The sequence below is a fragment of the Cucurbita pepo genome, chromosome LG04 (assembly GCF_002806865.2).
Source record: "Cucurbita pepo subsp. pepo cultivar mu-cu-16 chromosome LG04, ASM280686v2, whole genome shotgun sequence".
NCBI lineage: Eukaryota > Viridiplantae > Streptophyta > Magnoliopsida > Cucurbitales > Cucurbitaceae > Cucurbita > Cucurbita pepo.
Genome location: NC_036641.1, coordinates 8,228,937 through 8,253,858, shown reverse-complemented (window position 1 = coordinate 8,253,858; position 24,922 = coordinate 8,228,937). Strand labels below are relative to the sequence as shown.

The 24,922-nt window shown below is 37.0% G+C and overlaps 3 protein-coding genes across 3 annotated transcripts; 2 read left to right on the top strand and 1 right to left on the bottom strand.

Moving 5' to 3' along the window:
* The first annotated feature begins 950 nt into the window (after positions 1-950).
* On the top strand, positions 951-9,639 carry LOC111793089 (DDT domain-containing protein PTM). The gene is made up of 9 exons (XM_023674819.1): positions 951-3,111; positions 3,254-3,868; positions 4,450-5,386; positions 5,747-6,032; positions 6,138-6,262; positions 6,495-6,949; positions 8,156-8,184; positions 8,441-9,094; positions 9,224-9,639. Exons 1-9 carry the CDS (start codon positions 1,364-1,366, stop codon positions 9,424-9,426), a joined length of 5,052 nt encoding a protein of 1,683 aa, XP_023530587.1. The 5' UTR covers positions 951-1,363; the 3' UTR covers positions 9,427-9,639.
* A 3,173-nt stretch (positions 9,640-12,812) lies between these two features.
* On the bottom strand, positions 12,813-15,172 carry LOC111793090 (scarecrow-like protein 3). Its single transcript, XM_023674820.1, has one exon. It carries the CDS (start codon positions 14,456-14,458, stop codon positions 13,043-13,045), a length of 1,416 nt encoding a protein of 471 aa, XP_023530588.1. The 5' UTR covers positions 14,459-15,172; the 3' UTR covers positions 12,813-13,042.
* Positions 15,173-18,853: 3,681 nt separating this feature from the next.
* LOC111793093 (uncharacterized protein At2g37660, chloroplastic) lies at positions 18,854-24,674 on the top strand. Its single transcript, XM_023674824.1, has 10 exons — positions 18,854-19,194; positions 19,522-19,634; positions 19,937-19,990; positions 21,246-21,330; positions 21,554-21,659; positions 22,198-22,284; positions 22,419-22,516; positions 22,950-23,059; positions 23,373-23,814; positions 24,384-24,674. The coding sequence occupies exons 1-9, from the start codon at positions 18,906-18,908 to the stop codon at positions 23,433-23,435; spliced, it is 1,005 nt and encodes a 334-aa protein (XP_023530592.1). The 5' UTR covers positions 18,854-18,905; the 3' UTR covers positions 23,436-23,814; positions 24,384-24,674.
* Positions 24,675-24,922: the final 248 nt, after the last annotated feature.

Below are 24,922 nucleotides of genomic sequence, written 5' to 3'. Positions count from 1 at the left end.
TAAGAGGCCGAGGCCAACTACAACACCATGACTATTTTGTTGGAATCTATGAATGAACGAAAAGTTAAAAGATTCAAGTTATGGTCAACCATCATAGATAATTGCGTTTATAATAGAGGTATCTTTCAATCAATCAAAGAGTTTCTCAACATCTAAGATGAATTTACGACTATCTTTCAATCAATCAAGGTATCTTTTGATAATTGCATTTATAATAGAGGAACAATGGTTCCTGCGAACACTCGAAGGAGAGAGAGTTGATCCAATGATGATTAAAATTATAACAAAATTGTCGATTCGAGATTTTATAGCAATTATGAGGATAATTCAAAAACCACTTTGAATTATATTTTCGGGAGGAAAGTGACAAAATCACAAATCTAGTAGAGAAGCTTGCACCCTAAGCAGATCGAAATCATCATCCTTACGTGTTTAGACGACAATCGTAGGGATAATCTAAGAACCATCTTAGAATCTTGATATTTTCTCAAAAAAGGTCACAAAACCACGAATACAAAGGATAATCTTACGACTTAGGAAGAACAAAATCTTTCGGGGTCAAACGACAATCCTAGCAATAATATAAGAACAATCTTAAATATTGAAATCTTTTCATGGAAAGTGAGGAATTCACGAATCTAGTGAAGAATCTAAACTCTAAGACTAAAATCATCCCTATTGAATCCGATAGCAATCGTAGGAATAATCCAAAAACCACCTTAAACCCGCGAAAATTTCTTCAAGAACATGACAAATCTATGAATCCACAAGAAAATCTTATGCGTCCAGAAGACCCAAACCATCCCGTTGAAGTCATGAAATTATTCGTTGTAAGAAAAGCACGCTAAACGAACTATACTTTCCCATTGCCGCAGCCACAAACTAAACAGCCCAAGTAAATAAGAGTGGTTTCCCATTGCCACAGCCAAATCTTGACCGCCCACGCCCCCGGATCTGACCCACCTTCGCTGGTGTAGATTGGTTGGTTGCTTTATTCCCCTCTTCGGTCCAATTGCAAAGTTGTTGGAATCGAAGAGTATAATTTTTATTTTGATTTTTTGTGTCACTTCACGTTACTCTTCTCTTACTTTCATTCTCCCAGCACTTGTTGAGGGCACGACCCCCGCTTCGCTTCAAAAGACTTGTTAGTTCAACTGACACAAACCCCGTTTCTGTCTTGCATGTCTTGAGCATTTTCAGCGGCGAAAGTTCTCTTCTCCCCTCTTTCTCATAGACCCAGAAGCCGATTTTCTACAATACTTGAGAAACGGGAGCAGTGGGAATTAATTAGCCTTGGTTTTGAATTGGTGTTTGTTGTAGATCACAGTTCCGGCTCTTAATTGGGTGTTCTTTTACACCCTTGATGGAGTTCGTGGGCAGAGCTGTGAAGAAAGAGTTCAAAGGCCGTGGAATTCATTTGGGTGTTGTTAAATCCTTCAATAGCTCTTCTAGGTTCTTCGAGGTGGAGTTCGAAGGTGGTGATTCGGAGGAATTGGCTTTGTCGGAGGTCTCTTTGCTCTTGGAGGATCAGTCTCAACCGGTGGAAAACAGGCCCTGCCGTGGCCGGAAGCCCAAGAAACGTCGAAGAATTGAGAGCACATGTGAAATTGGCGATGCATCGGCAAATGCTGGGAGGAATTCGGTGCCTGATAAAGGGAATTCAGATGAAACCCTAGAAATGGCCTTCGAGGTAAGTGTTGTTTGTGTTAAGGATTTAAATGAGAATTTGAATTTGAACGATGAAGTTGAAAAAAACGTACAAATAGCTGATGGGGTTGGTGGGAATTTGAATGGAAGTCTCGAGGGAAATGAGAATTTGGATATGAATGCTGATCTCAGTGATGGGTTTGAAGATATTTTGGAAAGGAGAAGCGAATCTGAGAAGGGTTTTGTAGGAAATAGGTCGGGCAATGGGAGTCTTTGTAGAAATGAAGATTTCAGAGACGGGTTAGATTTGAATGCGAGTTCTAGCTCAAATGAGTGGTTCAATTTAATCGACGGCAGTGGTGTTCATGCTCGTACTAGTAAAGATTCTAACTTAGAGAGAAGGGGCTCCATTGATTTGAATCTGTATGTTAATGCTGACTTTGATGAGAATCTTACTGGGGGAGCTGTAAGTTGTTCGCCGGTGGAAATAAAGAAAAAGGAATGGGATTTTGACTTGAACTTACAGGTAAATGATGAACACGGGGATACTAACAATAACGGCGGCGAAGAAGCTGCTTCTTCTGGGACGACAGAAGGAGTAATAGACGAAGTTTGTGAGGAAGCAGTAATGGACCAAGTTCGTGATGGAGCAGTAATGGACCAAGTTTGTGATGAAGCAGAAATACACCAAGTTTGTGATGAAGTAGTAGTAGAAAAAGTTTGTGATGAAGCAGTAATAGACAAAGTTTATGATAACGTCGAAGGACCTCCAGACAAAATTATGGAATCTGAGCATGAAAGTGGCAATTTGCAAGAAGTTCATGTCGATATCAAGGAAGAATTGCCGAAAGACAGCTATAGTTCCGGTGGAGATGTGGCTGTTAACGATGGAAACGTGGTCAACATTGAAGTGAAGGATGTGAGCTCTGATGCTGGTCCTCAAGCAACTGATGGTTTCCAAGGAAATTCTGAAGATCAATGCAAACAGCGTGGTGGAAGAAGAAAGAAACGAAAGGTTTTGGATGGTGTAAATACACCAGATACAGTTTTGAGGAGAAGTACACGTAGAGGATCCGTACAGAAAACCGTCCCAATTGCATCATCTGATATATCTTCCCCTGTAGCTAGTGTGGTAACCGAGGAAAAACAGGTAGCTTATGATTGTAAAGAATCCGACATGCCTGTTGCCTTTCCTCTTAAGTTGCAATTACCACCCTCTTCGAAAAACTTGAATCTTGACGATATTCCCATCCTTGACTTGTTCTCTATTTATTCCTGTTTGAGATCATTTAGTACTCTATTGTTTCTTAGCCCATTTGAGTTGGATGATTTTGTGGCAGCCCTGAACTGCAAATCTCCTACTATATTATTTGATAATATACATCTCTCTGTTCTGAAAACTCTAAGAAAGCATTTGGAGTATCTCTCTGCTGAAGGTTCGGAATCTGCTTCGAGTTGTTTAAGGTAGAAATTGTTCCTCCTATTACTTTTTATTTGCTAATTCAATTATAGTTAATATCCTTGCATTATCTTTTATTTGATTATATATTTACTTAAATGCATATATAATTATGTGTTATATTTTCTGTTTTGAAATTTTGATCAGGAGTCTTAACTGGGATATGCTAGACTTGATTACGTGGCCTATTTTTATGGTTGAGTATCTATTGATTCATGGTTCAGGTTTGAAACCTGGCGTTGATCTATGTCACCTGAATTTATTAAAAAATGATTGCTACAAACTACCTACGGGAATTAAGATCGAAATTCTTCGATGTCTATGTGATGATATGATTGAAGCGGAAGCCATTAGGTCAGAGATTAACAGAAGGTCTTTGGCAGCTGAGCCCGAAATTATTCGTGATAGAAGTACGAGGTTGGAGGTGTACAAAAAGAAGAAGATTTCAGCTAATGCCTCTATTAATTCTTGTCTGTCGGAGGACGGTATGGATGACACCACAGACTGGAATAGTGATGAATGCTGTCTGTGCAAAATGGATGGTAGCTTAATATGCTGTGATGGCTGTCCTGCTGCATATCATTTGAAGTGTGTAGGCATAGCCAATGATCTCTTGCCAGAGGGTGACTGGTTTTGCCCTGAGTGTGCTATTGACAGGCAAAAGCCCTGGATGAAGACGCCAAAATCACTTCGGGGAGCTGATTTCTTAGGAATGGATCCTCATGGACGTACGTACTTTAGTAGCTGCGGGTACCTGTTGGTGTAAGTTCGATAATTTATTCCTCTGCAATGGTATTATTTTTGCCTTCTTACTTTTGCAAATTTTAAAATATGAGATATCGATGCGGCATGCTTCTTAAACTTTTTATTTCCTAGTTTCCCAAGGTCGCATACTTTTGTTACTTCAGTTTCTTCTTTCAACCGTTGCACATTCGGTGATTAGCCGCAATAGTTAGAGTAGCCTGTCACCACATTGAGTTCCCCACCCTCCTTTTTTTTTGCAAAGGACGTCCTTCCTTGCAACATTCTTCCATGCATAATAATGGAGAAACTCCATGGAAAAGAGATGGTGGATAAAGGCCCTTTTTGTTCATGCCAGCTAATATCTAAGTGAATGAACTGGGGCACATTTACTTTTGGAGCTGTTGGAACTTCTTGTTGATTTTCTTTTAAATGTTTTTTCCGACCCTTTCGCGAGGTGGATTAAGTATCCTTGCAAAATGCCAGCGTCTGATAGAAAAAAAACACGGCCAAGAGTTTGTTATTCTTTTATTTAGATTAGGTTATATCTAATTTCTCATTATCCATTTAAATACTTTTGTTTTTATTGAAAATATTTGCAGGTTTGATTCATGTGACACGGAGTCCTCTGTTAGTTACTACCACACGAATGATCTGGATGTTGTTATTGAAGCTCTTAGGTCATCTGATTCATCGTACAGTGACATACTAATGGCTATTTACAAGCACTGGAAGATTCCTTTTACTTCAAACGGAAAAACGAGTAAAATGGGTTCTCTAGACTGTACGATTGGATATCATAGCAATTCTTTCCACGAAGGTGCAAAGTCGGTAAACTTGGTTGAAGTGGAGGCTATACTGGAAGGTTCAACTATGAATGCTGAAGAACCAGCTCTAGACAGTAAGATGAACTCCAGCGTTCAGAACAGTTATGAATTCATAAGTCAGGCTAAAGTTCCAGGGAAGTTCTCTTCTGGAGGAAATCTGTCTTCGCTACGTCCTTGCCTAGATGGAAAAGAGGATTTCCTTGGAGTTGAGAATGATGATGGTTACTCTAACTTCTATAGTTTTGCACAAACAGCTTCTTCTGTGGCTGATGAGTTCTTGCGTAAATCATCTGACAAAATTAAAGAAAAGTCTACTATGTCAGAAGAAGAAATAATTGCAGGGCAGATGAAGGTAATTTTGAAGAAAACAAGCAACTTTTATTGGCCGTTCATTCAAAATTTTAACGTAGCTACGCAGAAAGAGAAATGTGGATGGTGCTTTCCTTGCAAATCTTCGAGTGATGAGGCGGACTGCTTGTTTAAGACGAACATTAGCCAGATCGAGGAGGGTTTGGCAGTTCATGTTCCTGATCTTCAACTTAAAATGAAGGCAAAAGGCCACCTCAGAGATGTTGTATGTCAAATTATCTCGATTGAGAATCGTTTGCGAGGGTTACTTTTAGGTCCATGGCTGGATTCTCATTATTCTAAGCTTTGGCGTGAAGGTCTCGTGGCACTTGACCTTAACTCCATCAAGCCTCTATTATTAATGGTAATTGATTATTATTATCTTTTACTTCAAATTTGGCTTATTATTAACTTTTTTTATTCATAAATTTATAAAATAGTTTTGCGAACTTGATGATAAAAATGAAAAAAAACAGAAAAAGGACGATGGGGAGATCATCCAAAATGCTCATCAACATTGAGAAAGAAAAGGAATAACTGAACTAATATTATTTATCATTTTATGTAACGACTATCTTTGGTCTCAACTTCCATTCAATTGTGAGTTGTAAATGTTGCAAATTTGAGAAGTACTCATGGTCCTCACAGTTTGAATTGATTCTTTCCTGCCTCCGTTCTTGATTCTTTATGAAGGCTAATTTTTCTTCTTACAAAACCTTTGCAGATAGAATCAAATTTACGCCAGCCTGCTCTATCAACTGAGTGGTTTAAGTATGTCGACTCTGTTAACACCTTGGGTTCGTCTTCCCTTTTCATTACCAGTTCAGTACGTACTAATAGACATGGAATAAGTAGAAAAAGAGCTAGGTTTTCAGATATCGAGTCAAACGCCTCTTTGTATGGTTCTAGTGGATTAAGTATGTTTTGGTGGAGGGGTGGCCAGCTTTCTCGTCGCATGTTTAACTGGAAAGGTTTGCCTCGTTCCTTAGTTTCCAAGGCTGCACGACAAGGTTTGTAATATGTTAATATTCTTTTTTGAAGCTGAGTTGACATCATTTGCAATGAAGTCAACTGAATAGCCATTCTGAATTGTTTTGAAGTTTAAAATTCTGCAGCTGGATGTACAAAGATACCAGGAATTGCATATCCTGAGGGTTCAGAATGTGCGAGAAGAAGCAAGTGCATTGCCTGGCGAGCTGCTGTAGAGGCATCAACAAGTGTGGAGCAGCTTGCATTCCAGGTTTTTAGTTTGCATCTTTGCCTATATGATATTATTTCCTCTATCATGCTATTACCGTTTTCCCCCCTCCCTGTTGTTTAACGATCATTTTAACTGCCGTAAAATATGTCAGTTTCTTGTCATCCAGTAAATTTTAGCTGATGAATTTGACCTGTGTTCGTGATAGGTTGTTTTATTAGTATGTTTTTTTCCTTCAAGTTTTGGTGACATGTTTGTTCTTCAATTGTTTCAGGTTAGAGAATTTTATTCAAACATTCTGTGGGATGACATTGAAAACACCCATCCTCTCCCTACGTTAGAAAAGGAATTAAGAAAATCAATCAGGCTTTTCAAGAAGGTAATTGTGCGCCGTAAGTCCGTTGAAGGAGACGTGACAAAATATCTCCTTGACTTCGGAAAGAGAAGAGTGATTCCTGACATTGTTAAGAAACATGGGATAATGCTGGAGGATTCTAGTAACGATAAAAAGAGATATTGGCTAAATGGGATTTATGTTCCTCTGCATCTGGTGAAGAATTTCGAGGAGAAAAGAATTGCTCGCAAAACAAATGAGGTTAAGCCCAAGAACGTGGAATTGAGTACGGTGAAGTCATCCTCGAGGAAGAAGGGATTTGCATATTTGTTTGCAAAAGCAGATAAACCTGAGTTGTATCAATGTGGCCGCTGTAACAAAGTTGTTCCTGTCAGGTATTTGACAATCATTATTGCATTCTTACTGAATGTGCTTCATAGCTCGAATTTTAAATTTAATCGCTTATCTAGTTTCCGCACTCTGAAATTGAATAATTACAAAATTAGTGAAAGGGAATGTGAGAAGAACCAACAAAAGCAGTACAATTCCATGTCTCCCCACGACCTTTTTTTTTAAAGATGAAAACTCACCCGAACAACTTAGACTACGTAGCTTAAACCATAAGGGTTGGGTTGGGACATATTTCTTTTTCCGGTTTGAGTTGGGCTTGGTAAACTGAAAATTTGGTTCGATTAGCAAGTTGTAACCTTTTTGGTTGGGTCAACCCAACCAACAAGAAAATAAGGTTCACAACCCAAACTAACTCAACTAATACCCTACTTTTAAGATTGTTATGAAAATTTAGAATATTTGATGTTTATAATAGATGTTAGTGATGTATTGTGTCTTGTGAATATTTGATATTTGAGTTTGATGAGATTTTAGTTATTAATGTGACATGTATCGTGAATATGTAGGATTTTTTAAAATAATTTAAAAGAATGAAAAATCTGACGACCAAACCCGAAAATAGACTGTTGAGATGGGTTGGGTTTGGTTGTGAACCCTATTTGAGTCACCAACCCAACCAGTTCGAAATTTTAGGTTGGTCTAAAAAAAATTTCGACCCATGAAACGGAATCAAAGAATTTTTCAGATCAAGAATCTTCTTTGGATTGATTGTTTTGAAGCATCCCATCTGAAGGCCTCATCTTGGTGTTCTTTGTCCAAGTTTTTCATGTGATTTTTTATTATCAGATATTTGCCTAAATTGGAATGCCTTTATATATTCTTTATAGTGTTTTACTTTTGTTTTTTAGTTACTTTCAGTTCAAAAAATATTTGACTAAAGTACTTTTAACTTTCTCATGAACATCTCTGTTGCTTCATTTTATTCTACGTTTGATAAGATTATGATGTTCAAGCCTTATCACATCATGATGTAGTTTGGCTGCTAGATTGATTTCAAGGTTTATGCTACACTAGGCTTTTGAATGAATGTAAAAGATGATGAATGATTACTACTATGCTGTAGATATAGAAAAGGCCTTTGGTGTCACTAATATCATTACTCAATGACATGTGGTCTGAAACTTTGTTGAATTATTTTCTGTGTATCTATATATTTTCACTTTATTGATTCTCTTTTCTTTACATTGTAGGGATGCTGTTAGTTGTCGATATTGTCAAGGTAAATTTCGTGGCATTCTTTTCGCGACCTTTTTGTTTTGCTGCTTTGGGAACCACAAGTTATTGAGATATTAATATCAGATTTTCAGATAAGGATTGTGATACATTACCTGTAGTTTTACCTTCTATTCTTCTATACATTTAGCTTTTCAAGTGAGGATTAGGTTCCCTTTTGTCTCTCTCTCTGTCTTTTCGAAAAAAATAACTAGTATTGAACGCTGTTGTTTGGTTCCTACTTATTCTTATACTGCTTTCAGGAATTTTTCACAAAAAGCATGTGAAGAAGTATGTGGAATCCGTTGCTGCTCAATGTACATATACTTGCCACAGTTGTTGGGATGGTATGTCTATGAAGACTAGTGGAAAAAGAGGGAAAAGTGGTGTAAAAGGAGGGAAGTTGCACATGGAAAGACATAAAAAAGTTTCGAGTGATCAACGTGCACTACGATTGAAAAACAGAAAAAAATTGTTGAGAGCTGGAAAACAAGTACAGACCAAAAGCAAGTCCAAAGTTCCGACAGGTATCCCTCTACGTCGTTCAGAAAGACAAGCTACATTCTCATCACTTCAGAAGAAAAAACAATCACTTCAGAAGAAAAAGCAAAATAAAAAGAAGATTGGTGGAAGTGTCAAAAGGAAAAAGATTAAGTCCAGGAAGGGAACACCAAATAAACGCAAGAGAGAGACTTCTTTGCAGAAGAAGAGAACTCTGGCGTGTCACAGCTTCTGGCTTAATGGCCTCTTCCTTTCTACAAAGCCCGGTGACGAACGCGTGTCGCACTTTAGGGAGAAAAAGCTTCTCGCTCTATCTCAGAGTATTTCCGTGGACCATGAAAAACCAAAATGCAATCTTTGTTCTGAAACAGAACATGCTTCTCTTTTGAATTATATTGCGTGTGAAATTTGTGGAGGTAATTTCCCTCTGTTTTTCTCTCATATTGGAACTTCTTCTAATCTTTAAACACGATTTCTCTTGGCTTAGGCGCAAGTAGTGTAAATGCATTAAACTAATATGTTTTTTCCCTTTGGGTGCTATGCAGCGTGGTTTCATGGTGATGCTTTTGGACTTGATCAGACCAAAATAGATAAATTGATTGGATTTAGGTGTCATACGTGTCGGAAAAGGATGCCTCCTGTCTGTCCGCATCAAACGAATCAGAAGTCTGATATTTTGGAGGTTCCTGAGGTACAAAATAGTACTGTGGTTAATTGTTCAGAGGAACACATGCCCTCCCATGTATAAATGTGATATCTCAAATATTGTAGGAGAGAGATAACTGTGTTTCTAATGGGAAGAAAAGAAAAACAGCGAAAGCAAATGACAAGGAAGTTTAACTACATTCCGAGAAATTATTCTCTAGTCTATAGTGTATTTACTGAAACTATATTGAAATTTGAGATTAGTTGATTCTCATGATTCAGTGACTGGTAGTTTTTAGCCTGTCCTGTTTACTTTCTTCTGCGTATTGTTGTAATCTATCTTGTCTTCTTTTTCTTTTTTTTTTTAAGAAGAAACCCGACCGATAGGGAGCAGTAATTTTTACATTGCTACAAAAAGTATTGTGATTAAAGAACTCATCTTTTTTCATAATCTGTGATGTTTTTTGAACCCAAAACCCCACTAGAGGGCCCTTAGCCACCTAAAATCTTAGCCTGACCTTTAAGCGTCCATTTGTCGAGTACTTCCATCAACCAATCATCAATTTGATTAGAGATAGATATTGATAGGCCAGAGATATTAAGGAGCAAGTCGTAGCCCTTCTTTATGAAACTACAGTGAGGGAAATGTGGTCCAGGGTCTCTTCCTCCCCTAGGCAAAGGCTGCAAATTTACAGGGATTATAAATCTATCTATCAAACGTTTGTTCTCCCACCTTTGGTAATAAACCTTGCTGTTCCCTTCCATTTTATGCTATTTCTTTCGACATATTTGCGTTCTTATACAACATTAAGATGAGGAAAATATACTTCCCCTGAATATAACCTCACTTGGCTAAAAACTCATTGTGACTGCCCCTATTAATTTTCTTTGTTGTTGCTGCCTTGGATTTTTTTTTTTTTTTTTTAAAAGTTCCCCTTTCATCTAGGAAAAATTGAAAGATTACAAGGGGCTGCAGCCCCACAAAACGAGTCATACTAGATATTTAGAAAAGAATGAATTTTTAACTCTAAACTCTCAGATTTTATCTTTTCTGCTTCTGTTCTCCCACGTGGCCAATGCTTTATATGTAGGTGTATTACATACTTAGCCTTTTTCTATTTCGTCTTTTTAGTCACTTTGATAGCCACTTATTATATGACAGCCTCAGATGTGTATTAGTTACTCAGAAGGCATTCTTACTTCCATTATTTGCATCTGAGTTTGTTCTTATATAAGCATGCTTGACTTGAGGGGATGTCCCAAAAATACAAACCTGTCTTCATTGAATACTTGTTGGCTGTTTCTTTCACATCCCTCGACTCGAGGGGATCTCTCATGAATCTGAAAGACATGTATGATCTATTAAAGTTTTTTGGAATTTGGATGAATAGAAGCAAAAAGATGATTGCAGAAAATTTTGATGGAGCGTCATAGTACATGGATTAGAGTTTGTTTCATTTTATCACTTTGAACCTCTATTACTTAGATTTTACTGTACAAAATGAGAGAAGTGAAAAGCTGCACTTAGTACCCAGCTGGAAGGTGCCATTCAGAAAGATGAGGCTGATGGTCATTGCGGTGTTGCATACTGAAATCTTAGGAGAGATGTGTCAGAGCTGTGGTTAAGTGCTACCCGTCCCGTATGTGATTAACGGTATAAAATAGATATATATGTTTGAATAATTTCACTCTGTTTGCTGAGTGTTAATCTTTTTGCACGGTTTCTTCTGTACATATTTCTGTTCCTAAATTTACAGGTCTTTCTCTTCCCCTTCATAGAACAAAATGAATTGATGGAAAAGATTCTTAGTTTTCTGCCATCTGTGGTTATAATCTCTTACTCTTTCACCTTCATTGCAGGACCCGTTCTTTGTAAAATACTATCTATTCGAACATGGCACACGACATCCTCGACATTCTGAATTGCTTTTTTTTTTTCTCTTGTGTGCTCTGAACATGAATTTAAATTGCATTCGCTCATACAGGGACCAATATCTTAACGTGCATTTTTTGTCTGTCTTCAGAAAATCTTGTTCCTTATTCAATTTTTGATAAACACTAATGAGATATCAGCATGGACCTTTTTCTTATCTGCTTTATAAGTTATCACTGTTTATGATGTATACAAAATCGTGCTGAATTCTCTTGATGTCTTGTTATATAAACGCAGGTTTAGAACTACTGCATTAAAAAGGGCCAATCTACTTCATTGAAGATCAAGACCTGAATGACCAACTTCCTCAGCCAGATTCCGCAAGGTCTTAACTTTTGGCTTGGTTGTTTTGCATACATGTTTGAACTTACATCTATGGTGGCATCGGAGTGACTTATTCATTTATTATGTAGTGATGATAGTATGATTGTCGTTATAAACTAACCACATGAATATCCATTGTATTAGGCTAGCCAAGATATAGATAGCAATCTCCCTCCCTCCCTCCCTTGGTCTAGCACTAACCCATCTCTTAGATAGCAGGCTCGGTTTCGAATGTGTATCGAAACTGGGAAATTGGTTCCTGATTGAACAAATACTGATGGAAACTTTTCATGAAGTCAATCCGGGATTTGAAGGGGATTGCAGATATCGTAGGTAGCATAGATTTATTGAAAGATCGTAGTTACTGGCTGAGAGGCTGACTGTAACAATGGTCTCCATTGTGAATCCATAGAAATTGCTACTTCATCCAATAAAATTTGAATGTGATTCATTTTTGCAGTTTTTGGGATACTGATTGATAGTTTGTTCAGATTTTTCTGTGGCTCTGTTCATGTTACTGCTATTGTTCTTACCATTCACCTCTTTGAAAGTTTAGGATCGGTTTCTTTGACAGTCGGGTTTTGTTTACATTTTCAATGAAGTCTTGATGCTACTTCGCCACAATTCTTTTTAAACGATGTCCTGTTAAGGATTGGATTATGTGTCTTGTATGGTAATCATTGATACCGATTGTAACGGCTCAAGTCCATAGCTAGAAACCCATTGTAACGGCCCAAGTCCACTGTTAACAAATATTGCCCTTTTTGGGTTTCCTTTTCGGGCTTCCCCTCAAGGTTTTTAAACGCGTCTGCTAGTGAGAGGTTTCCACATCTTTGTAAAGAATGCTTCGTTCCCACTTCCAACCAATGTGAGATCTCACAATCTAAATCGAGTAGTGTGCCAGGGAGGACGCTGGACTTCGAAGGGGGTGAATGGTGAGATCCCACATCGATTAGAGAGAGAAGCGAGTGTTAGCAAAGAGACTGGCCCGAAGGGGGTGAATTGTGAGATCTCACATTGGTTAGAGACAGGAACGAAACATTCTTTATAAATGTGTGGAAATCTCTCCCTAGCAAACACGTTTTAAAAACCTTGAGGGAAAGCTCAAAGAGAACAATATCTGGTACCGGTGGACTTGGGCCGTTGCACCCATGGTAGCAAATCAGGTAGGAAAAAAAAGCTTTAAACGTGAAAGAAAGAGGATTTGGTGTATGTGACAGAGAGATTGAATATGGTTTCAATGTACAAACTAGAACAAGTTAATATTGAATTCCCTCTGATACAAAAAATGAACCATGATGAGACCAAACGTCAGTACTCTTCAGCAACACATAGAATGAGAAAACTAAAACAAATGTGCTGATACAGTTTCATCAGACATGAAGACCCGACGACATCACAATCGTTCTCCGACACTGATCTAATCGGAATGAAGAATTCTTTAGCCTACCAGATAATATTGCTACTTACAACACCTCCAAGCCGATACCGAGAACAACGAACGATCTTGCCAACAAATCATAACACAACCATTCTCTTCCTTCAGCTTATAACCATCACAACCATACCCCTGCAGCAGGCTCCTTGCCTGCAACATGCCATAATAACTCAAAGGCACATGCCTGAACCCCGCGAGATCGAACCGTTGACTCCATTTCTCACGCTTCTCGTGTCGTTCCTTCCTTTCACCTCCCTCACAAGCTATAATGTTCTTAATCTCTTCCCCAAATAGCATCTTTTCCAACTTCAACCTCTCTAGGGATGTTCTTGACATATTAGATTCCAAGCAATCAAAGATTGCTGCATATGTGTGGAGAGCCTCTAGTGATCTCTCCATAAGTGTTGCACCATTATGGTTAGAATCTTGTTCGGTTACGACCATCACCTTCGGCGTCAAACTCCACAATCCATTCAAGAAGCTGTCGATCTTCGTCACGTTGGCTTGAGATAATGCTGATGAAGATACTGAATCGGGACTCGGACTGCACCCGTTAACCGAATCCTTTTCGAGTAACTCACTCAAGGCGGTTTGGTTCGGGTGCTGGTATCTCGAGTAATGAACTCCATTGGCACTCTTTCCTGCTAATGGAGATGACTTTTGCAGGACTTCATTATCAGCTGCCAAAAGGGTATGCAACTGAAGAACTGAGCTGATAGCCAGAGCCTCCCCTGTTTTCACACGAAGCTTTTCCATATCAAGATCCTCTAATCGGCACACGACCGAATCGAATCGAAACGGGATATCAAACTTTTCAGCTTCTTCGGTCAGCCGACGAGCCATTCGATCCAGAACCTGTTTCTGTTGATGAACCCCAGTGATTCTCAAATGGGGAGGCCCTTCAGGCCTGACACTCAAAACTTGCAAAAGTGCAAGCCATTGAGCAGTTTCATTGGCATTGAGATCAATGATATGAATCATCTTTTCCCCTTCCATGGCTTCAACAATAGCCTGATTAGTAAGCACAATAGCCACCTTGAGGAATGGAAACACCTCAAAAAACAGCTTCTTAACAAGAATCTCCTCTGAAACCACAGGTATCTTTGTGGAGTTAAAGGCCTTATAAAGGCCAGGCCAAGTTTTAAGGATTCGATCGGCGAGAGCCTCGGCGAAATACGCTGCTATCCGCTGCATTGTATCGCCATCAGCAGAAGCAAGATGGGATATCTGATCAAGAGCAAGATTAGCATTGTCAAGGCTACCAACAGCCACATGGTTAGCACAAGTAAGCAACAAATGGATCAAATACAAGCCCCTCTCCTCAGATTTGAGCTCTCTAAGCCATGGATATGGAGAGCCCAGTTTAGGAGAAAGAGACATCATTGTGAAGAACTGGAGAGGGGAAGAAGTTATGGAGGATGTGCCTTCATCTTGAAACATTGCTCAATGCAGTGAAACAGAGGCTCAGTTTCACAGAAACCAGCAAGTTCTTACGGATATTGCACACAAAAGATAGCAAAATCCTCAGTTTTCATGATCATTTCTCAAAGAACTCATAGGAGATAGTACAATCCAAGAAATGGAACAGATAAGAGGGCAAAAGACAAAAAGGGTTTGCTGCTGAGAATGATTAAGAGAGACAAGAACAAAAACTCAAAAGGGAAACACAGAAGATTTCAATCGAAATATCACAATAAACAAACTAGTTAAGCAGCACGAATCATCAGTTCATCAGAGCAGAGAACGACCAGGAAGAACAAGAACAAGAACAAGAACATGGATGAATCGAGAAAGGGTTATTGGGTTTTGTAAAGAACCGAAAACCCAGATGAAATCTGGAAGAAAAATCCAAAATCGAAAAGTGTCGGTACTTGAATCTTTCAGAGTCCAGAAAAGGGTTGCGAGTGTGGGTGGGTTTCCTCTGTTTTCATCATCAGTCTGGTTCGATTCAATTCAATTAAAGCTCCTCCGCTGCTTTGAAAAGGCTTCTGTTTCTTTCTCTCTCTCTCTCTCTCTCTCAGTCCTCCATGAGATGACTACGTTGTCGACAAAGCGTGGTGGTATGATCGCTTTGTCGTCATTCATTTCTTGTCCTTTACTCTAAAGTGGGGAATATGGAATTTCTGAGAAGCTTAGCCTCCTGTTTTCTTCTTCCTGCACAAAACCAGGGAAAAACTTCAACGTTAACGTTGCGCCAGTTTTACACTCTTGGATAGACACGAGCAACATCATTTCAAATCTTATCTTTTCTCAAATCCGCTCACCATTGGCTCCACCGTTATCAAATATTGTCTGTTTCGTGTTTTCCTTCAAAGTTTTTAAAATGCGTTTACTAGAGAGAGATTTCCACACCCTTATAGAAAAAATGTTTCGTTCCACTCTCCAACCGATGTGGTATCTCACAAACGTTGGGATTCGTTCCTGTCTCCTAACAATATGGGATCTTATAGTCCACCTCCTTCGGGGTCCAACATGCACACCGCGTGGTGTCTGGCTCTAATATCATTTATAACAGCCCAAATTCACCACTAGCAAATATTATCCTATTTGAGCTTTCTTTTTTTAGTTTCCCCTCAAGGTTTTTAAAACGTGACTTATAGGGAAAGATTTCCACACTCTTATAAAGAATGTTTCGTTCCCCTCTCCAACCGATGTAGTATCTCACAATCCACTCGTTACCCAACATTCTCGTTGACATTCGTTCCTGTCTCCAAACAATACGGGATCTCACAGTCTACCTCCTTCGGGGTCCAACATGCACACCACTTAGTGTCAAGCTCTAATATCACTCATAACAACCCAAATCCACTACTAGCAAATATTATCATATTTAAGCTTTCTCTTCAACCGATGTAGGATCTCACAGTCCATCCTCCTTCGAGGCCTAGCGTTCTCACTGGCACTCGTTTCCTTCTCAAATCTAAAAAGAGTAGGTAAAGGAAACGAGGTTAGAAGCGTTTTGTCTGGATGTTGGGAGGAAAGGGAATCCATGGGGGAGGGGGTGGGGTTATAATATTCCCAAAACAAAGAAAAGTCCAAAAGGGTAGCCATTGTTGGGGCTAAGTGGTGGGGGAGAGAGTGCAAGAAAGAGTTGAACCAATGTGCTTCCAAAACCCAAAATTGTCTTGTTTTGCTTTGTCTTGAAGTGAAAATGACCATACATTTTGTATTATCTTCCCCTCTATTAACACAAAAGGACATGGTGGTTAAGCTACCTTCCAAAACCACATTCATCCCCCACTTCTTCATTAATTCAATTTTTTAATTCTTTTTTTTCTTTTCAATTTAGTCCTTTATCTTTTAAATATTTTAGTTTAGGTACGAGTTATTCCTTTTAAAGATTCAAAAAAAATTTGATCACTTGAAAAACCCGATCAATTTAATCCAGCCTGTATGGTGTGGGTTGGGTTGGGTTGGGTTGGATTTGCTCGGGAATTATCTTAAAATTAATTTAGATGAAATCGAACCAATTTAAATTTATTGCAAATTTTTTTGCTATATATTTTTTTAATTCAATAATTACTTTTCGATTATTTATAGAATATATTGAAATTCGGTTCAAAATATTAACTCAATGTTTGAAAATAAATGAAGATTTAAATACATGATTCCGAGTTCGTTATATAATAATGTTGTTTGGGTTAAAAAAAAAAAGTTACCGTTCAAACAATTGGGTTTGATCTAAAAATGTCTGTAACTCAATCAATGGAATCCATAAACACCCTTAGATTATATATTATATTTATATTTTCACCCTGTGATTTTAGGGAAAATATGTTTTACAATCATTAGAGGACCAAATTGAAATCGAAAAAATTAAAATTTTTGGAGATCTAAATTGAATTGTGAGATCCCACGTCCCTTGAACAGGGGTACGAAGCATTTCTTACCAAAAGGTGGAAAACTTCTCTTTAGCTGACACGTTTTAAAATTGTATCATATGTCCGGGCAAAAATAGACAATATACTAGCGGTGGGCTTGAACGGTTACAAATGGTATCACGGCCAGACTTCGGAAAGTGGTTACGTTTATTATTTCATAACAATAATTTACGTATATTATTTTGTATCCTAATCTTGGACAAATATATATAATTGTAGCACAGGTCAATAGCATATCAATAATTATGATTTTTCAACGACAATAATAAATCATTTTAAAAAATAGTGTCATTTTTGGAATATTATCGATCAAAAGCTACCATTGTCTTCGTTTGTACATTTTACTCCTAACTCCTACAATTGGCTAGGCCTTGACGGTTTAGAAAAGAATCATCGAGCTCATACTTACCGTTTTTTAAATAGAGTACAATAAGATCGAGGGGCTCACGTCATGTGGTGAAGCCGATTTTACCTTTTGTAACTATGGTATTGGTTGGATTTTGTTGGGTTGGAGTCTGTCTTTATAACTCGTACTAGGACGTCTATTTGATCGGACTTGGCTACAAAATACCCTTGACATGCTTTAGAGGAGATTCTCATAGCTATTATAATGACTCGTGTTTAGAATTTGGATCAAAATTAAGAATTTAGAAGGTAGTGTTACATAAAACATCAAAATTACAATAAAAGACAGAAGATTAATAAATTCCTATATTCACACAAATACGTCGTTACAGCCGTTACAGGGAGGGAAACCTTTTTTTTATAAGAAACATTTAGAAGAGATATATTCGAGCCAATCACTAATAACTATCGAGAAATTATACTTACAAAAGAATTTTATGTGTAATTATAAATTTAAATTAAAATATCTTAATGTTATTATTGAATTACTGCATTATAAATTTGGTCCATATAATTTTAAATGTTGTAATTAATTTAAATCACAAAAATATTTTTTTTTGGTGGGGAGCTGAGGTGGAATGGATATAACCAGCCACGTGGAAGGATCATGACCACAGAAAGTAACTCCAAATCTTACCACAAAATGAGTTCTAAAATATCTGCCCAATATGGTGGTTTATAGGTTTTTTTTTTCCTCTCTTGAAAAGGAAAATTATAAATAATTATTATTAGTGTTTTGAAATATTATTTATTATATATTATTCTCCTTTTTTTGTGATAAATACATAATAAAATGATGATATTGGAATTACTTTTATTCCAAATTAAATAGGTAAATATTATTAATCGAGCAAAAATGAATATAACTCAATTATAATGGATATATTCATCGATTAAGAGGTTAGAGGTTCGAATTTAATAAAATAAAAAAATTAATTCGATATTGTTTATTTATTATTGTGTAGTTTTTAATTTAGACTCGTTTCATTTCGTTGTGAACTTCGAAAGGCTGGGTGAGCCTCATAAGTATAGTCGTAGTGAAGATTCATGGTAGAGTAGTCTTCTAAAATAGTGCTAAACAAATAGATGACTGTTTAAGATGAAGTTCAATAGTTGTTGGTGTAACAGCCCAAGCTCATCGCTAGTCGATTTTGTCCGTTTTAATCCGGTATATATCGTCATCAGCCTTACAATTTTTAAAATAAGTAAGCTAGGGAGAGGTTTCCACACTCTTGTTTCCAAGGAATGCTTCGCTCGGCTCCAACCAATGTGGAATCTCATAATCCACTCTTTTAGGGGTCCAACGTCCTCACTGGCATACAACTCAGTGTCTGACTCTAATATCATTTGTAATAGCCCAAGTCTATTGCTAGTAGATATTGTCCGCTTTGACCCGTTACCTATGGTCCGCCTCACGGTTATTAAACGTGTGATTAGAATAACTTTTACAATTTAGAATTCAAATTAGGTTATTGTTATTAATTTCAATAATAATTACACTATTTTTAGCATATATGTAAATTTCATATACCTATTAATTTTCAGGTAATCAGTTTCTTCTTCACTGTTGCTCTTGCTGCTTGTTTTCTCTGTTCTCATCAATGGCTTCTAATCTCTCTCTCTCGTTCATCCCGGAATTTCATCTTCCACTTGGTAATTTTCACAAAACATTTCAAAGAGTTTCTCTCTTTGGCCTTCATCCGTTGTGTTCGTTTTCCGATAACCAAATTCGGAAGAGCATTTCAAGCTGTAGAGGACGATCCGCAGCCATTCGTGTTATCAATCAGGAAGTTGTTCAATCTCCAAGTTCAGAGTCGATCCGCGAGTCGAAAACTGATCCTGTTGCATCTTCTAAACTCGTCCTTGTCGTCGGCGCTTCCGGAGGCGTCGGTATGTTCTATCTGAATTCTCCTCTGCATTTTTCCGTAGAATATATATGGACGTACATGATGAATTGATTAAGTTAAACTGAATCAGGTTGTGTTAGGTTGTTAGTTTAATGTTAATCTCGTCATGAATCTTTTAAAATTGAGTGTATCGGTTGTAGTTCTTAGTGAGGAAGGTTGTGGTGATTTTGGTAAAGTTTTTAGCTGTTATTCTTGCTAGTTATTGCATGGTGAGATTATGTCCTAGTAATCAACGATCTATATTGGAGGATTTGTTTTGTCCGCTAGGTGATTTATGTGCTTGGTTTGATGTTTTCACTTTCTTTTATAGGACAGTTGGTGGCAGCAGCTTTGCTTGACCGGAATGTCAAATTACGCCTGTTACTGCGAGACCCCGAGAAAGCAACTACATTATTTGGTGAACAAGACGAAGATATGTTACAGGTACTATGATCTCTCTTAGTTGTGCAAGGACATGGCACGGTAGCTAATGGTTTCGTGCCCCATTTTGCTCGGTTGAGTATAGCATATAGAGAGAGAGGACTTGGGATCTAAAAGGCTATTGTGTCACTTTGATCGATTGGCTTCGATTTCTATTACCATTGATGTGATTAGGAACAAGTTAGAATGTTTGATGCAACTTCTTATTCATTGCCCTATGTGGTCTGGAAAATATGTTGATTTTTAAAAGTTTCACCATACTCTCAAGTAGTCTTTGTTGTTACAGAGAGTTTTAAATTTGACAGGTACGCAAAGGTGATACAAGGAACCCAGACGACCTAGATCCATCTATATTTGAGGTTTGTGATCTTGATTATATTACATTACATTACCTTACCATTTTGTATCTGTATCAAATTCCTTAACAATGCTTTAATTGTAGAAAAACTCCTGAACTCATTTGATTCTTCTCGGGCACACCTTTGGCACGGCTGCACTGCCTATAATTATCAGCTTTTAGCCACTTTCAATCTTTTCATATTGACACTAACCTTGCTTGAAATTGTACTGTTTGTTCTCTTCTCCCTAGCTCCTCTCATGAGGAATCAGACTTTTGGCATGGATGAACTCTTGTTCCTCATGAATAGTGAAAAATGGCTCTTTCCTCCTGTCTATGGAGATACAAAACCAAGGGAAAGAGAGAAACGTACTTTTATTAAGTGAGGAGGGAAGATTGCCTCTTTACTCATGTAGAGGGAAGTATCATGTTAGGAGTGCAAACATAATCCCACATTCACTAGGAAGAGATTGATCATAGGAAGAGATTGATCATAGGTATATAACTGAGGACAATTATTCTCATTGGTATATGGTTTTGTGGGAAAACCAAAAGTAAAGCTACGAGCGTTCATACTCAAAGTGGACAATGTCATTCCATTGTGGGGATAGGTGAAGGTTCCATGGTTCTTTATATGCAAATTTTGAAATAGATAATGACGGAAAACAAAAAGTTAAAATTTTAATAATTATTGTTATTGTTATTATAATAAGATCAAGCTAGAAGCCAAAAATTACAATATAAATTAGATTGAAAAAATTGTGAACCTAAAGTTAAACGATTAATGATTATGGTTATTGTTATTATAATAAGAACAAGCTAGAAACCAAAAATTACAATATAAATTAGATTGAAATAAATATGAACCTAAATAATAAACCATACTATTGGCATGTTGTTCTCGCATTCTCAAGAAGGCTAGCGTTGGGCTATGATCTTGGACTTAACAGTTGGATCCCTCGTCTATTATTACCGCAGACTTCACTTTTTTTTTTTTTTTTTTTTTTTTTTTTTTTTTTTTTTTTTTTTTTTTTTTTTTTTTTTTTTTTNTCAGATTCCTTTTTGAATTATATTGGAATAGATTAAGTAGTCCTCGTTTTGGATTGTAATTGTTGATTTTAGTTTTTTTTTTCTCTCTCTTCATAGAACTCTATTGATAGATATGATTTTTATTGTTCTTTCTTATTTTAAAATATTATAACTGAACACTTTTGGTAGTATCAATTGTTTATAAATTTAATATGTCTTTTTTTATTTGTCTGATAATCATCTGTTAGGGTGTCACGCATGTGATTTGCTGCACAGGAACAACAGCCTTCCCTTCAAAGCGATGGGATGGGGATAACACTCCTGAACGAGTAGGTTAGGATTATACTGTTGATATCAGATGCTACATTTTGGCGTTTTGGCTAGAAACTTAGACCTATAGATCTTTGTTGAAATCAATATAAACATCGGACAATGTTTTTGTTTCCATTCTCTAGATTTATAGTTGCATATCTTCGAATACTCGTAAGCACACTAACACACCTATTATTATACCTATGCTTCTCGGCACTTTCTGACTATGAACTTATGACTGTAGATTGGGAGGGTGTGAGAAACCTTATATCAGCACTTCCTCGATCAGTAAAAAGAGTAGTTCTTGTTTCATCAATAGGTGTAACCAAATTCAATGAATTGCCATGGAGGTAGGTCACTCTTTTCACTGTCGAGAATAATTCTTCTAGGAAATAATAAAGATTGGTTTATTAGAGTCCATGCTAAAAGTGTTTCTTCTAAAAAGCATAACCTGCATCATTTGGAGAGATCAGACCCACTAAAATTTGTCATCTCTTATAACCATAGAGTCTAAGGATGTGTTCTCTAGTTCGTCAAACTGATGTTTGTTTCTTCAGAATGTTCAACTATATTGACATCTTCAGACAAGTATCAATTTTATGTTGCGTATCTGTATCACCTCATTGCTCCTAATTAAAACAGTAAATATATACTGCGTCAAAATACCAAAAGGTTAATCAGACTGATAATCATGCGGCATAAACTTCGATGGTTTATTATTTATATTTCTCAGCAATCAGCACGAGGCTTGAATACACACATTTACCTTTTATTGTTATTGTTTACAACTTGGTATAGGAAGCAGACGAGTCTGTGACTGCATACGTTTCTTTGACTCCTTTACAAACTATGCTTTCAATCCACTAATTGGTTTCATTTTTTTCCTAGCATTATGAACCTTTTTGGTGTTCTCAAATACAAAAGGCAAGGGGAGGAATTTCTTCGTGACTCAGGTCTTCCCTTTACAATAATCAGGTATGTGTAGTTGGCATGAGCTTCTTATTTTACCTGAGCTAACCTTTTTTTTTTTGTTTACTCTAGACATGTAACTCTGTTTTTCAACATTGAGCACCCACTCTCTCTTTTTTGTACAAAATTGTGTGTTCCAGAGCTGGTAGGTTGACTGATGGACCATACACCTCATATGATCTTAATACTTTGCTCAAAGCTACAGCAGGGCAACGGCGTGCTGTCCTCCTTGGTCAAGGTACGACTTTATAGAATTTGTAAAAATGACAAATGTTGCATTGCCACTATAGAATGTGGTGTATGAGAACCCGTTAGTTTCGTTATCCTTAATCTTTTTTACCAGTGATTAATTTTATGGCCTTGTTTCTATACTTTTCCATAATTCTAATCACTTACAATGAAAATAAGATAACCTGATTGATTACTATTTGGTTTTTTATTTTTGAAAACTAAACTTAAACGGGTCCAAAATTTAAAACAAAAAAAAAAAAAAAAGTTTTAAAGTGAGTAGCCAGGTATGAAAATTTACAATCGTATACACATGTTAATACAATTTTCAATTAGTATCTTTTTCCGTTTTTGTCATTATATTCTCGTTCCTTTCTTGTTAGTTAACATATTCGAGTTCACATTGAAATTATGTCGTTCTTTTTCCCTCTCGTGGGTCTCAGGTGACAAACTTGTTGGAGAGGCCAGCAGGATTGTGGTTGCTGAAGCTTGCATACAGGCTCTGGACATTGATTTCACTGAAGGACAGGCGTACGAAATTAACTCAGTTGAGGTGAGCTTCCAAGATAGCTGCAGTTTATGAGAATAAAAGCTTCTTTGAGAACTGTTTTATAAACAAATTTAAAACTTGGTTGAATAATTATTTCTAAAAAGCCATTTCTCTTGCTTCTTCCCCTTTATTGTATTTTCATAAATAATGTTTAGAACAAATAAGACTGTTCGTTTGTATTGCTTTACAAATCACCTGATTATTGTTGTTAAAAATAGTTTTGAAAACGAAAAATAGAAAGCTACAACTAGTCGATTCTTGTTAGATCTCTCTATCTCTCTTTTGAAAAAGTAATAAAACTTTGAAACTTTTGCAGGGGGAGGGTCCAGGGAATGATCCTCAGAAGTGGAGTGAACTATTCAGAGCTGCAACACAGTGATTTGGTTCCCCACGTATCTCTCTCTCTCCTCCATTTAGTGTAAATTATTCACTTGAGATTTGCCTCTCTCTCTCTCTCTCTCTCTCTCTCTCTCACTTCCCTAAATGTAATATAAAAGTTTAATGACAAATTCAAAATAGATTTTGTATGTTTCAAAATCTGTCTATGAGTTCAGAACTGAAAAAGTAAAACAAGAAAATAAGTGATAGGAAAAGTGGAGAGCCAAGATAGACAGACAAAAAATGCACAAGCGTCATGCACGAGGGGAGAGAGCTACCAAACCAGTCACATGCTGTACATGGGACATGTCTTCACTACGTCGTCAACGTCGCCAGAAGGGCTCGTCGTCGACGTCTGCGACTTGAACAAAAGGGAGAAGGTATGGGGATGCATTAGATTTTTATTTTGCTTTTGTGCATTTTTTGATTCCAGAAATTCAATCAAATTTCAAATTAGTTTCCATTTAAGAAAGATTTAGAAGAACTTAGGAGAATGGCCTTAGGACATCTAAACTTGGAATAAATAAATAAATACCATAAAAACCATAAAATTTTAACCCAAAAAAAAAAAACTTAATTATCTTAATTCAATCAATTTAAATTTAATTTACTAAAAGCCCTGAAAAAAGCTCATAATTTCATAACTCACAGAAGAACAGGGGAGAAAAAGTTTTAGTTGCAACAAACACAGCAGAAACCATCCCTGTTCTTACACATACACTACACTATAACAGAGAAAAATACCAATCTGGAGAAAAGAACAGCCAATTTTCTGAAGCACAAGCAAGCAAAATAGATTAGAGAAGCTCAAGTTAAACAAAAGCAGAAGACCCTAGTATAGAACCAATTGAATTAACCCATTATACCTGTAAAGGGTGGGGGAAGAGATGGGTGTGAAGTTTGGTTTCATCCTAAGTGAATTGAACAAATTTCTGATATGAAATTGCAGTGACTGGAACGAAAGCTCTTTATCACTTGTTTTTACTTCTAGAGTTGATTGAAAATGGAAGAGTGCTGAAGGGAAGGCAGAAGGATAAAAAGACGAACCATTTTTGTGTCTCTTTGGATCCACCATTGGGGTTTGAGGTTCTGGAGAAATAGGATTCTGGATTCTGGATCAACCCAAGCCGGAAAATTGGTGTAATCAAGTGAAAAAGTTGTTTGAAGCTAAGATGATAATATGGATATTGTGGTTTGTATACTTGATTACTCGAATTTATGCAGACTGAATATTTGAATAGGGATGAATATTTTAACTACATCATTGAAATTTAGTTAAATTAATAAAACTATTCTTGAAATACTCTTACATTTTCAATAAAATAAATACTCCCATTTCAAAAATTTCTTTAATACCTTTCATGTAATAGTCCAAGCCGACGGCTAGCAGACATTGTCCTCTTTGAGCTTTCTCATTCAGGCTTCCCCTTAAGGTTTTTAAAACGCGTATGATAGGGAGAGATTTTCACATCCTTGTAAAGAATGCTT

What these genes read in the sequence shown, in the direction of transcription:
- LOC111793089 (XM_023674819.1), top strand. Translation starts at nt 1,364, where the DNA reads ATGGAGTTCGTGGGCAGAGCTGTGAAGAAAGAGTTCAAAGGCCGTGGA. An exon ending in TTCCAAGGCTGCACGACAAG is followed by an intron (nt 6,033 to 6,137) that starts GTTTGTAATATG and finishes AAAATTCTGCAG; the next exon opens with CTGGATGTACAAAGATACCA. An exon ending in TAGTTGTCGATATTGTCAAG is followed by an intron (nt 8,185 to 8,440) that starts GTAAATTTCGTG and finishes TACTGCTTTCAG; the next exon opens with GAATTTTTCACAAAAAGCAT.
- LOC111793093 (XM_023674824.1), top strand. Translation starts at nt 18,906, where the DNA reads ATGGCTTCTAATCTCTCTCTCTCGTTCATCCCGGAATTTCATCTTCCA. An exon ending in TAACACTCCTGAACGAGTAG is followed by an intron (nt 21,331 to 21,553) that starts GTTAGGATTATA and finishes TTATGACTGTAG; the next exon opens with ATTGGGAGGGTGTGAGAAAC. An exon ending in TTCAATGAATTGCCATGGAG is followed by an intron (nt 21,660 to 22,197) that starts GTAGGTCACTCT and finishes TTTTTTTCCTAG; the next exon opens with CATTATGAACCTTTTTGGTG.
- LOC111793090 (XM_023674820.1), bottom strand. Translation starts at nt 14,458, where the DNA reads ATGTTTCAAGATGAAGGCACATCCTCCATAACTTCTTCCCCTCTCCAG.